This window comes from Hypanus sabinus, chromosome 12 (genome assembly GCF_030144855.1).
Source record: "Hypanus sabinus isolate sHypSab1 chromosome 12, sHypSab1.hap1, whole genome shotgun sequence".
Lineage (NCBI taxonomy): Eukaryota > Metazoa > Chordata > Chondrichthyes > Myliobatiformes > Dasyatidae > Hypanus > Hypanus sabinus.
In genome coordinates this window covers 93453086-93468024 of record NC_082717.1, presented here as the reverse complement: position 1 = coordinate 93468024, position 14939 = coordinate 93453086, and the positions used below count along the sequence as shown (strand labels likewise).

The window sequence follows — 14939 nt, the reverse complement described above, 5'->3', positions numbered from 1 at the left end:
CAAAACTCTTCTGGCTAAAAGAGAAATAAAAGCCAAAATATGCAGATCATTCAGCTTAAGAGTAAAATCATTTCCTCCAATAATGCCAAATAAGGCAGTCAGAGGATTGGGTTTAAAATTTACTTTAAAAAGCTCCGAGAAAGTTTGAAGTACTTCTTTCCAAAATTTATCAAGCCGCGGACAGGACCAAAACATATGAATTAGAGAGGCCTCTTCGACATTACACCTATTACAGTATGGAGAAAAACCTGAGTAAAAATGAGAGAGCTTATCTTTAGTCATATAGGCTCTATGAACCACTTTAAATTGTAAAAGAGAGTGACATGCACATAACGAAGATATGTGAACAAGTTTAAAGATTTCATTCCAACTGAAATCTGTAGGTCTTATTCCCAGAGATTTTTAATTTTGTCTAACGGAATGTTTCTCATTGCCAACAACATACTATAAATATTAGAAATAGATCCATAATGAAAAGGTTTCAGAGTAAAAAATGTATCAATTAAATTCTTATCTGGACAATTAGGAAATGTATGAAGTTGAGAACGCAAAAAATCTCCAATTTGTAAATATCTAAAAAAGTGAGCTTTATGAAGATTGTATCAAATGGGGAAAGACTATCTCCAACAAACAGATCCTGAAAACATTTAATACCTAGTCTATTCCATTCTTTAAAAACTATATCAGTCAAAGAAGGTTTAAAAAATTTGAAAAAATGGGACTAGAGAGTGAAAAACCAAATATCCCAAAGAATTTTCTAAATTGTAACCAAACAGGTACGTTCCAATGGAAAGGATTGTAGGATTGTAGGATACAGGAACTGTGGTGTACAAAAGCTGTTGTAAATCTTGTCAAGAAGAGAAGAAGAGCTTATAAAAGGTTCAAAAAACTAGGTAATGATAGAGATCTAGAAGACTATAAGGCTAGCAGGAAGGAGCTTAAGAATGAAATTGGGAGAGCCAGAAGGGGCCATGAGAAGGCCTTGGCAGACAGGATTAAGGAAAACCCTGACATCTCCTCTGTACCTACTTCCAAACACCCTAGACTGGTTGTCTTTTCTGAATGCCTTTTCAGGATCTTAACTGCAAGTCAAATCTTCCCTCAACTAAGATAATCATTAACACCCCACTCCACTGACCACCTGACACCATGGTCCTGACTGAATAGTGGTAGGCATCTGAGTTTCAGCACTCCAACTCCCCAGAGTATGGTCAGCTGTCACTGTCCCTTTAAAACTCACACTGCCAGTTATTGCCTGTCAGATTCCTTTATGGAAAATCTGTACTTAAAGGCCTTGTGCTGAAAACTCAGAGCTTAACTATAACAGTTTCATTTCTAGTGATGCTGTTTGTATTGTCGTATTGAGTTACCATCCCTAGCTCTATTGTTATACCTGGGTACATAAGAGCCTATGGGTTTCAATGCTTCAATACCTCTGACTGTTCTACGTCAGGGGTGATGTTTGGCCAGGAACAATGAAGGTTATTTTAGCACTGGTAAATGGAGCTGGATTTACATATTCATGTTTTCAATTAACTTGGAGGTAGATATTTGGTTTGTTGAGCAACATACACAGAATGTTGGAGGTCAGGCAGCATCTATGGAGGGAAATGAAGAGTTAATGATTTGGGCTGAGACCATTTGCCAGGACTGGAAAGGGGTAGAAGCTGAAATAAAATGAGTAGAGGAAGAGGGAGAGTACCCAGTAATAGGTGAATCCAGGTGAAGGGAATGGAAGATTGGAGGGTGCAGAGGCCATGAAAGGTGATGAGCTAAGTAGATGGGAGGAGATAAGTGGAAGAGTAAATGGCTGAAGAAATCTGATTGGAGAGGACCAGTAGACCATGGAATGTGGGGAACCAGAGAGATGTGGTGAGAAGGTCATGAGGGTAGGGGATGGAAATGGAAGGGGTGAGAGGGCCTCAAGAATGAGGGAAACAAGGTGGTGGGGGAACAAAGGGCAATGGGTACTATAAGCAAGAGAAATCAGACCACTGAGGCTATGCAGATTTATCAATCTCATTGCTCTAATAGTTACCCAGCAATCTTTTGCATGCTATCCCGATTCACCCACTATCCACCTACCCCAGGGGACATTTAACCTACCAATTAGCAAGCCCTGGGAACACAAGTAGAAACCAAAGTGCCTGGGTATAAACCATGTAGTCACAGATAGAATGTACACTGTTCACTCAAAAAAACACTGGTGGTCAGGATCAAACTGGAGGAGTTGGAGCTGTGGGGCAGCACCACCTGCTGCCTATACTACAACAGTTCCCCAAAGACTTGGGCTCAGTGCAGGCAAACCTCGACACAATGCTACTTCACAACTTTAGAGTTTCCTTGTTCATGTGTCTATAAGGTGGATTAATGTCAGCAAACAGGACAATGTAGTTGAGAACCACAGTTTTTTTTTGTTGATAAAGCTTTGGAAGTACCAGGGGTACGAACTGGCAATCTGTTAAGGTGGATAGAAGGACAGTTTACCTCAAAGATGCTGCTTGCTGCTTCCATTTTAGTTCATCCAGGCTCACAACCCACAGTGCTGTACCATGTGGATGTTCACCTGCAAACCTTGCTTTGTGGCAGGAAAAGTTCAAAGTACAAGTAAATGTATGTCACCACATACGACCCTGGGATTCATGTTCTTGTAGGCGTACTCAATATATCCATAGTAGAATGGAATCAATGAAAGACTGCACTGACTTGGGTGTTCAACCAATATACAAAAGACAACAAACTGTACAAATACAAAAATAAAGAAACGATAGATAAATAAACAATATCAAGAACATGAGATGAAGATTCCTTGACAGTGAGTCTGTAGGTTGTGGGAACATTTCAGTGAAGTTATCTCCTTTAGTTCAGGAGCCTGATAGGTGAGGGGTAATAACTGTTTCTAAACCTGGTGGTGTATATCCTAAGGCTCCTGTAGCTTCTTCCTAATGGTAGCAGTGAGAGCAGAGCTTGTCATGGGTGCTGGGGGTCTCTGATGATGGATGCTGCTTTCCTGCAACAGCCCTTCATGTAGATGTGTGTATATGAACTATCTGCAAGCATTTAACTCACCTGGTCAATTCCAAGTATTCTGAAGTGATGCACTTCTTTAATGAGTGAATTTTGACAGCCATCTGTGGAAAAAAAAAGTTGAGATTGATTTGTAACTTTGTGGTGAACTATGTGCCTGTCGGGACACGCCCCTGCTGACTGCTCCTGTGGCTCCTCCCACAGGCCCCTGTATAAAGGAGACCTGCGGCCTGAAGATCGGCCTCAGTCTCCAGGACCTTGTATGATAGACACTCACTCCTGGTTCCTTCTTCCAGTCAATAAAAGCCGATATCTCGCCTACGTCTCAGTGTGAGTTATTGATGGTGCATCAATTTTATTGACTGGAAGTTTTAAAACATGGAACCCGTTTTGCGTCCGGACCGGTTGGATTTGGACCCTCAAGACCCTGACGCAGCTCTCGCTTTTGAACACTGGCTTGCATGCTTCCAATCGTACTTGGCGGAGCTTCGTGCGACTGAACCCGCCGTTATGCACAGAATCCTACTCTCGAGGGTCTCCTCCAAAGTTTACTCCTTTATCCGGGAACTGCCGACCTACGAAGGGGCACTGGACGCCCTCAAACGACAGTACCTGCGGCCGGTGAACACCGTCTACGCAAGACATCGCTTAGCTACCCGGCAACAGCGGCCTGGCGAATCGTGCGCTGAGTTTCTCCGAGCACTACAGACACTCGTCCGAGCTTGTGACTGCAAGACGCTCACGGCAGAACAGCATGCGGAGCTGCTGGTGCGAGACGCCTTTGTGACGGGACTGAGGTCAGTGTACATGCGCCAGCGGCTGCTGGAGAACTCGGATCTTACCTTAAGCTCGGCGATAGAGAAGGCCAATGCTCTAGAAGCTGCGTGGCATAACGCCGACGCTGTCCAGTCGCGCGATTCCCCGCCGGTTTCGTGGACGCCTCAGACCCCGCCACCGCCGGCTCCCGGGAGCGAATTCGCCAACGCCGCCGCCAGTCGCGATTCCACGAGCTCCCCGACCCAGACCACGGCTGTGGCCCGTAAGCAACTCGTGCTTTGTTATTTCTGTGGCCAAAAGAAACATCCTCGACAACGCTGTCCAGCGCGAGAAGCGACCTGCTCCAGCTGCGGAAAGCGGGGCCACTTCGCCAAGGTCTGTAAGTCTCAACCTCGAGCGGAGTGCAGCGCTGCGGGTGAAACGTGGGGGCCGCCATCTTGCATGCCGGGATGTGGGCGGCCATCTTTGTCGACGTCAGCACGCCCCGCCCCCGATCCTCGGATGCTGACCGGGTACCCCGGATGTGAGCGGCCATCTTTGTCGGCGTCAGCAGGACCCGCCCCCGACCCTCCGATGCTGACCGGGTACCCCGACGGCGATCCAACTCTGGCCACTGTGACTCTCGACCAAAGCGCCCCACACCAGCTTGCAAGGTCCATGATGGACATCCAGGTGGAGGGGCATTGGACTGGATGCCTGTTTGACACGGGCAGCACTGGGAGTTTTATTCACCCGGACACAGTGCAACGCTGCGGACTTGCAACGCGGCCGGTCAGTCGGAGGTTCCATTTGGCCTCTGGGTCGCAGTCCGCAGACATCCGGGCGGGTTGTGTAGCGACTTTGGTGGTGCAAGGCACAGTATATCGGGACTTTGAACTGCTGGTCATGCCTAATCTGTGTGCACCTGTGCTATTGGGGCTGGACTTCCAGAGCCATCTCGAAAGTGTGACTATGGTATACGACGGGCCCCTCCCACCACTCACTGTCAAGAATCCTCAGTTTTGTGGGACTTCTTCACATACCCCGCTACTGACCACACACACACACGGACACACACATCCCATCCAGAACCAGGCCAACAGCTGCGCTACCGACACTTGCAGCCTCTCCACTCTCAAGATCCCTCCCCCACCGCTGTTCGCCAACCTGACCCCCGACTGTAAACCTGTGGCAACCAAAAGCAGGAGGTACAGCGCGGGGGACCGGGCCTTCATTCGGTCGGAGGTGCAGCGGCTGCTCAGGGAGGGGATCATTGAGCCGAGCACAAGCCCTTGGAGGGCCCAGGTGGTTGTTGTTCGGACTGGGCAGAAAAATAGGATGGTGGTGGACTATAGTCAAACCATCAATAGGTTTACGCAGCTTGACGCATACCCCCTACCCCGCATCGCGGATATGGTCAACCAGATTGCTCAGTATAAGGTGTACTCGACAATAGATCTGAAATCCGCTTATCACCAGCTCCCCATCTGCCCAGAGGACCGCCCCTACACCGCCTTCGAGGCGGGCGGCCGGCTCTATCACTTCCTGCGCGTCCCTTTCGGTGTCACGAATGGTGTCTCTGTCTTCCAGAGGGAAATGGACCGGATGGTGGACCAGTACCAACTGCAGGCCACATTTCCCTATCTGGATAACATCACCATCTGTGGTCATGACAGGCCAGATCACGACGCCAACCTCCAACGGTTTCTCCAAGTGGCCGCAGCTCTGAACCTTACTTATAACAGGGACAAGTGTGTTTTTGGTACCACCCGCCTTGCTATACTTGGGTATGTCGTGGAAAACGGGGTTATTGGGCCTGATCCCGAACGTATGCGCCCCCTGTTAGAGCTCCCTCTTCCCACCACTCTCAAGGCCCTCAGACGGTGCCTGGGGTTTTTTTCCTATTACGCCCAATGGGTCCCCCATTACGCAGACAAGGCTCGCCCCCTGGTCAAGTCTACCTCGTTTCCCCTCTCTGCTGAGGCCTGCGCGGCCTTCAACTGCATTAAAGCGGACATTGCCAAAGCTACGATGCATGCAGTGGACGAGACCGCTCCCTTCCAAGTGGAGTGTGATGCCTCCGATTTCGCTCTGGCTGCTACCCTTAATCAGGTAGGCAGACCAGTAGCATTCTTTTCTCGCACCCTCCAAGGCTCTGAAATTCGGCACTCCGCGGTGGAGAAAGAAGCCCAGGCCATAGTGGAGGCTGTTAGGCACTGGAGGCACTATCTTGCTGGCAAAAGATTCACTGTGCTGACCGACCAGCGCTCGGTTGCGTTCCTGTTCAGCAACCAACAGCGGGGCAAGATCAAAAATGATAAGATTTTGCGGTGGAGGATAGAACTCTCCACCTACACCTATGATATCCTGTACCGGCCTGGCAGACTCCATGAGCCCCCTGATGCCCTATCCCGGGGAACATGTGCTAGCACACAGCTCGACCAGCTGTACGCCCTTCATGCACAACTTTGCCATCCGGGGGTCACCCGATTTTACCATTTTGTGAAAGCTCGGAACCTGCCGTACTCCCTGGAGGACATCAGGACGATGACCAGGGACTGCCAAATTTGTGCCGAGTGCAAACCGCACTTCTACTGTCCTGACACGGCACAACTTGTCAAGGCCACCCGCCCTTTTGAACGCCTGAGTGTTGACTTTAAGGGCCCCCTTCCCTCCACTGACCGCAATGTCTATTTTCTCAGTGTTATTGACGAGTTCTCACGGTTCCCCTTTGCCATCCCCTGCCCCGACACCACTGCCACGTCCGTCATAAAAGCCCTGCGCCAGCTCTTCACTCTGTTCGGGTATCCCTGCTATATCCACAGTGATAGAGGGTCCTCCTTTATGAGTGAGGAGCTGCGCCAGTACTTGCTAGCTAGGGGCATTGCTACCAGTCGGACCACGAGTTATAATCCCCGGGGTAATGGCCAGGTAGAGCGGGAGAATGCCACAGTGTGGAAGGCCACACTTTTAGCCCTCAAGTCCAAAGGGTTGCCGGTCTCTCGATGGCAGGAGGTCCTCCCTGAGGCACTGCACTCTATCCGCTCTCTGTTATGTACGTCCACCAATGCCACCCCTCACGAACGCCTATTCTCTTTTCCCAGGAAGTCTGTCACTGGGACCACCCTACCAGTTTGGCTGACGTCCCCGGGGCCAGTGCTGCTCCGGAAACATGTGAGGAGCAATAAATACTCCCCGCTGGTGGAGAGGGTTCACCTTCTCCATGCGAACCCCCAGTATGCTTACGTGGTCTTACCTGATGGGCGGGAGGACACGGTCTCCATCCGCGACCTGGCACCCGCAGGTGCAGCAGACCACTACCCTGAAGGCTCTCCGGTAACTGTGAACCCTGCACCAGAGGTGACACCGTACTCACCAGGCCCTACACAGACTCCTCACGACACTTGTATACCGGGCGTTTCGTACGCATTTATACCAGGCGCCTCACACATGCATGAGGGATCACCGGCGCCTAGTGGGCAAGAACACGCGCAACCCCCGTCCCCTGTGCAATCGCCAATGTTGCCGGCACCTATGCGGTCACAGCCGGTGCTACGTAGATCGCAGCGACAGATTCGACCGCCTGATCGGCTTGACTTGTAAGAACCTTCGCTACATGAGGACTTTTTCCAACGAAGGGGGGGTGAATGTGGTGAACTATGTGCCTGTCGGGACACGCCCCTGCTGACTGCTCCTGTGGCTCCTCCCACAGGCCCCTGTATAAAGGAGACCTGCGGCCTGAAGATCGGCCTCAGTCTCCAGGACCTTGTATGATAGACACTCACTCCTGGTTCCTTCTTCCAGTCAATAAAAGCCGATATCTCGCCTTACGTCTCAGTGTGAGTTATTGATGGTGCATCAAACTTCTGATTCATTAAGTGAATTGATTAATAGCAAATAAGCAAATAAAGAAACTAAATGACCCTTTTTCCATAGTTAATTGTACAAGATATGATCAATTAGAATTAGAATACTGCACTTTACAGACATTTTGTTAGCTAATGCAATTGTTAGGAATAGCCAAACAAAATGGAAATGCTGGAAATCTGGAAGATAAATAGATAATACTGGAAATGTTCAACAGATCTGGTAGCATCGCTGGAGCAAGAAACAGAGCTAGCATTCAAGTCTTATCACAACTGGGATATATAGAATCTTGTCTGCATGCTTTAAGCTGCAGAAAAGAAACATAAGAATTAGGAGCAGCAGTAGGCCATCTGGCCCATCAAGTTGCTCTGTCATTCAATAAGATCATGGCTGATCTGGCCATGGACTCATCTCTAACGACCTGCTTTTTTCCATAACCATTAATTCTCCTACTATGCAAAAATCTATCCAACCTTGTCTTAAATATATTTACTGAGGTAGCCTCCATTGCTTCATTCGGTAGAGAATACCACAGATTCACCACTCTCTGGGAAGAGCAGTTCCTCCTCATCTCCATCCTAAATCTACTCCCCAAATCTTGAGACTGTCCCCTAGTTCTAGTCTCACCTACTAGAGAAAGCAATTTTCCTGCCTCTATCTTATCTATCCCTTTCATAATTTTATATGTTTCTATACGATCTCCTCTCATTCTTCTGAATTCCAGCAGGTACAGTCCCAGGTGACTCAACCTCTCCTCATAGCGTAACCCTCTCATCTCTGGAATCAACCTGGTGAACCTCCTCTGCACCACCTCCAAAGCCAGTATATCCTTCCTCAAGTAAGGAGATCAGAACTGCACACAATACTCCAGGTGTGGCCTCACCAGTACCCTGTACAGTTGCAGCATGACCTCCCTGCTCTTCAATTCAATCCCTCTAGCAATGAAGGCCAACATTCCATTTGCCTCCTTGATAGCCTGCTGCACATGCAAACCAACATTTTGTGATTCATGCACAAGCACTCCCAAGTCCCTCTGCACAGCAGCATGCTGTAAATTTTTATTTTTTAAATAATAATTTTTTTACCATTTAAAACAGGGGTGAAGCAGAGCAATATCTGTGATAGGGTGGAGACGAAGAGAAACTGAATGACACAGTTGGTGGTGATGCCAGCTGAGAGTGGCTTGTTAATCACTGACGATCTGTCGCTGTAATTTCTACCAACTTCAATGACGTTCATTGACATTTTATTGACTTTCATTGACGTTTTACTTTCAGCATTGTGAAATGACTATTCCCTCCTGGTTCATTCTCCAACACCTCTCCTTTCCTCTCCTCAGTATCCACCCTTGCACACAGAGGTGATAAAAAACTAGTCCCTTCTCGATATCCAGAGACACAAACTGCCCTACAGTGTGAAGCAATGATTCATATCGACATCTTTCATTGAAGTGTGTTGCATTTGGTGCTCATGCTGTGGTTTCCTCTACACTAGGGGTTCCCAGCCTGGGGTCCATGGCATAAAAAAAGTTGGGGACCCCTGCTCTGCACTAAGGTAGTGATATGCAGGTTAGGTATTTGATTTTCAGAACACCTCCCTTTAGTCTGCAAGGATGACCCTGCGTTTTAACTTGCCTACCATTTAGGCACTCTTCCATTCCAATTGCACACCTTCCCTCACTCCTTGGCCTGTAACCTCCTTCCGTGCGTCAACAACACCCAATACAGCCTTGAGAATCAGCACCTCACCTTCGCACTGGGCACATTGTAATCTAATGAACTCAGCAATGAATTCAACAATCTCAACAAATTCATGACTACTACTTTCTTAAGTAGGTTGTATTTCCAGTTTGTCATGGTACTGGTGAAAGGTAATTGAAATATTAACTCCCTTTCTCTCTCTACACATGCTGTCTGACCTGCTGAGTATTTCCTAAAATTGCTTTTATTCAATCTAATTTTTACTTTTCAGTCTCACTAGACTCTAGATGATCAGTTTCAATGCCTGCACATTCAATTAACAGTGTGATTGCTTCCTTCAGAAATACACTTGCATTAGTCTCCTTATCAACTTTATGTCTGCAGTACCTCAGAACAGCTCCTATACACTTTTCAAACATTAGGTGTTAGGTGTACAGCTATTTCTCAGGTGAGCTATCTTCAGTCTCATCATCCATGACCATTAGATGGTTTAATATGAAGATGTTAATCAATGATTGCTGAGAAAATGAAGCATTTCATGCCTGCATGCTGCAAGTGCTGGACCAGTTCCAAACTTGAGATATGTCGACTAACTTTTGTGTCGCGGGAGTACCAAACGGTATCCATTTCAAATGGCAGCCTACACTGAGGTAATGCTATTCCTGTGACCAACATCCTATTGATCATTATTCACCACAGCCTGTACCTACCAGACACTCGAAGAGCTAGCCACCCTATTGCGAATGTCTGAGTTGATGGTCCAAAGTAATTCCACAATGTACAGGGCACAAGTCAGAATTGTGATGGAGTTCTCTCCACTTTCCTGGATAGGTAGGGTTCCATGGGAAGCTTCACACCGTATGGGCAGAGCAGCTAATCGAGAAGCATAAGCATTCAGTCTCTATACTGCTGGTTTCACCCTGTACCATCTACAAGCTGCACTCCAGCGGCATACCAGGAGCTTCCAAACCTCATTCACTGCCAAAAAAGACGAAGGCAACAGGCACTTGCGAGCACTGCTATATGCAAGTAGCCCTCCGAGTAGTAATCATACTTGTCCTTTGTCCTCATTGGGTAAAATTCTAGCCACTCCTTACCTAAGAGCTCTGTGAAAGCATCAGATGCAGTGGTTTAAAAGGAGGCCGACCATCATCTCCTAAAAGACAACGGCCACATTCTGCACAGAAATTCAAAGAAATAAGATACCTGGATCTGGATTACACAAGTGCTATTTTCTACACTGGTATAAGGCAGTTGTCAGAATGATTTTACAATTTGTAAGTTCCCTCATGAATTCTAAATGTCCCTATCTACATGTTTGTGAATTTAACCATCTAGAATACCAGTGTTAGGCCTAAGCACCATCTCCTTCTCCCCTGAAATAGCCCTCTTCACCTGCTGCTCCCACTCCTTCAACCAGTTTGTTATTTCTTTCCCAGACTTCACCCTAAGAACTCATGGCTTAAACTTTAGACAGCAGTATTCCATGTGACCATCTGCTGTTTTTGAGTTTCAGGAAGATCATGCAGTAGGCTTCTAGTAGGGTATTTGAGATGAATTGGCCAAAGTTCTGAAGAAGGCGTGAAGACATCGTGAATCATGCCAATTGCTCTTGACTACATTTTTGCATAATGGAAATCTTGAAATTAACTCCTCCTCATTATGTGTGAAATAATTTATTCTCTCAGAACATCATGAATATTTGGAATTCTCAACCCCAGAGAGATGTGTAGGCTGAATTGCTGAATATAGTTATGAATATGACTGATAGATCTTTATTCTGAGGTTTGGAGAACAGACGGGAAAGTGGGACTGAATCTAAGATAGGAACAGCTGGGATGGCAGAGAGGGTTCAAGGGACATGTGGCTCTTATTTCTTATGTTCTTATATTTTTCATAATTTGGGAATGCTGAAATGAGAGTGATATTTTTGCTTCTTTGTTTGTAAACAGGAATGGCTTTAGACTGTTTCCCATCAGTCCAGCCCTCTTCAGTGATCCCTTTGGAATCAGTATTAAGTGTCTCAGTTCTGAAGAAAATGTGCCAATCATCTTGGCACTACATTTGTTTTAAATAGTCATCACATTTACTTCATTTAATTTTTAATGATCATTATAGCATTGGCCATCTGCTGTTGAAATCTTCATCCTGTTCCAAAATCTAGTATGCATTGCTGCTGTGTTCCCCTTGTCCAGCAGGTGCCTGATCTTAAAATTTTCATTTAGGGTCAGGTGCTCCAAGACCACAATAGCCGCCAGCCTCCCTTTCTCCATTGCTAATTCATTGTTCCTTCTGGAATCTCTTGATTTCCTTCAACCTAGCAGCAAACCCATCCACTGCTTAGTCCTTCAACTCTGGAACTCCCCCTCAAGGGTTTATTGTACTTTCATCTCTCTCTTCCTTAAAGCATTCTTTATAAACTTCCTCCTGGTCACTTGTATTAATATTTCCAAACATGGTTTGATGGATGAAAATCCACTTAAGTGTTGGGAGATATTCTTCTATGTTTTATTAGGTACTGGGTATCGGGGCAGAGATTTGTCTCAACCAAAGGAGATGTAAAGTGCTCCTTCCCTCTGCTAGCCTGCAAGACACCCTTGGGCAAGGTGTAGCACCTGCCTAGCCCCCCAATCTGGGTCACATGAAGCCATCGGAGCAGTTGGCGGATGGTCGTATGAGCAGCTGATGTGGAACACAAGTCCTGATTATGTGACCACTGATGCCAGGCAGACACTGGGTCCCCCTTCTTGTAAAGACTCTGCCCAGAAATAGGTGATGGAAAACCAGTTCTGCAGAAAAATTTGCCAAGAACATTCATGCTCATGGAAAGACTATGATTGTCCATATCATATGATATGGTACATAATGAATGAACGATTATTAGGTACTGGTCCTCCCTAGGTTCTGTTCCTGTGAACAGTTCACCACCCAAACAGACTGCAAGTCAAAAATGTGGTCTCAAATTGAGTTCCCAGATGGCAGCAGATGCCTGAAGTCCTACTGTAAATAAAACAGCTATTTGTAACCCATGGAGCACTGCTATATTTTTGCAAGTTGCAATTGGGCTTTTGCTATTTTTGCAAAGCCCATTGTTTTGTTTTCCCCAAGGAACACTTTAGTCTACTGTCTGCTTTTCATTGATCCTCAGTTTGAGATTTTAAGTTCTCATCTTTTCATTGACTGCGCTACTATTGTGGTTTGGAAATTGTATCTCTGTATGGTGTTTCACCATTTGCGGTTGTGCATTTTCCCCTGCGTTTCACTTTGGCCACCTGATCACCCAAGCAGTATGTTCTTATCTTTGTCTCAGTGACTAACGGGTGTACAACACAGCATGAAACATCCATCATTGCCGATCAGTCTGTTTGCTTTCTCTCGGTGTTCATTGATATCCTTCAGAGTCAGCCATGGTTCAGATATGGCAGTGCAACCAGTTCCTTTCCAAATTAATTCATTCATATAGCATTTGCAGGCGATTACATCGGTAACAAGAAGCTCCCTTCAGAAATGCATGCATAAAGTTGATGAGGAAATTTTGTTAAAAATAGAGTATTTTGCAAGATTAAAATTACAAATTAATTTGGGTCTACTTTTCTATAGAGATGAAGTGGAACACTTTGAAAGGTCAGGAGCAGCATACTTTTGAACAAGTGCTATATTTCTAATTAACTACATAATATGACATGTTAAGCTGGGAGAGGAAGCGGTTCCCACTGAGGTCAAAGACCAAATGACAGCACAATTAAAATAATTAAACCAGATCCTACAGGGCTGAAGTCAGTGACTTTCCGTCAATTGCAGGTCTGATTTCCCCATTGCCATGATGTCCAAACAAAACTGTGAATCAGTTAGACCATGGTAATATGAGGATGGTTCTGCAAATACAAACATTGCTCCATACTGTAGGGTCACTGGATTTGCCAGGTGGAACGATACAAGTCATTCACATGGATATTCTGCAGACACTGGAAATCTGGAACAACACACAAGAAGTTGGAAGAACTCAGCAGGTCACGCAGCATCTACGGGGTGAAAGAAGGGAGTTAGCCGGTGTGGAGGGGAAGGGATGGATCATAAGCTGGCAGCAGATGGGTGGATCTGGGTGAGGTAAGGGAAGGGGAAGAGTGGAAGTGATGGAAGAAGCTGAGAGGTGATTGGTCGAAGTACCAAAGGGCTAAAGAAGATGAAATCTGATAGGAGAGGACAGTGGACCACAGAACAAAGGGAAGGAGGGATGGTGGGGTGGAGCTGGTGAGAGGAATAAGTGGGTGATAGACAGATTGAGAGGGAGGGAAGGGGAAAGAGTTAGACTGAGGGCAGCATGCTGGCATTAAGATTGATTTCTCTAATTTCCTGACCCTTTTTTCCCTTATCCCACCTGTCCCCATTACCCCTGCCTTTTTACATCTGCCCATCACCCACATATACTGTACTCTTACTACTAGTTATCCTCCCCACCTCCTTCCCTTTATTCTCTAATCCACTGTCCTAATTACATCTTCTTCAGCCTTTTGCCACATCCACTGATCACCTCCCAGCTGCTGACATAATTCCCAGTCTCACCCCCCCACCTGTAACTCCCCCCACCTGAATCCACCTTATCATCCACTATCTCTTGTTTCACCTCTTCCCCCCACCTTTGTATGTTGTCTATCCCCTTCTTTCTTTCTAGAATTGACGGAGGGTCTCAATCTGAAACACTGACTGCCCACTTCCCTCAGTAGATGCTGCCTGATGCACTGAGCTCCTCTAGCTTTTCATTTGTGTCTCAAGTCATTGACACACTTCCTCCATGGGTGTCTGCACGTGCGCTAGATGCTGCAGCCAGGGCAAATGCATTGAGAGTGGGGAGCATTGCAGAAGATAGGGATTTCTGTTGACCTTGGAAACTTTTTCCTACCGCTTCAGAAAAGAAAATACATTGTTATCTAAAGCCAGACGCGAAAGTTATGTCCTTTAGTAAGTAGAAATGTTGGGAGGTAACCCAAACTGAGTTTGACACCTATGTACTTCTCCTGGCTCTATATTCAGATGTTTTGCTGTGCCAATGAAGTACTATAACTGAAAATCTATAAGGTCCTGTACCCTATCAGATCATTAGCAAGAATATGGTCCATGGTTGAACAATTACACGGTGAATCGACTGGGTCTCCTATCTGCGGCAGGAACTCTCCTTTGTGAATGGGCTTTTGAGTGTGCACCTCTTTCATCTTGGCAGGCCCAGTTTGTAGCTCCACACTGTTAGTTACTGAGCACGTACTATTATAACATTACTAACATGACTCTGTACAAATGTTTAATACTACACAGTTGCAGCTTTATAAAATGCTAGTTAGGTCATATCTGGAATATTGCATGGATTCTGTTTGTCCCATTAGAGAAAGAATGTCAAGGCTTTGGAGAGGCTGCAGAAGAGATTTATGAGGATGCTGTCTGGATTAGAGGACATGTTCAATAATGAGAGGTTGGACAACTTGGGTTGTTTTCTCTGGAGTGGCGGAGACTGGGAGGAGATCTGATGGAGGTTTGTAAGATTATGAAAGGCATACACAGAGAAGACAGACTGTTTTTTTTTCCCAGGGTTGAAAT

At 46.3% G+C, this 14939-nt stretch overlaps 1 protein-coding gene across 4 annotated transcripts in view; it reads right to left on the bottom strand.

Annotated features, from left to right (window-relative positions):
* Nucleotides 1-14939, bottom strand: part of prkn (parkin RBR E3 ubiquitin protein ligase) — a 1175275-nt gene that overhangs the window by 226018 nt on the left and 934318 nt on the right. For all 4 annotated transcript variants that reach the window (XM_059986467.1, XM_059986469.1, XM_059986470.1 and 1 more), the window contains one exon: nucleotides 3070-3131. In XM_059986467.1, coding sequence (XP_059842450.1) covers nucleotides 3070-3131 — 62 coding nt within the window. The remainder of the gene's footprint in view (nucleotides 1-3069; nucleotides 3132-14939) is intronic.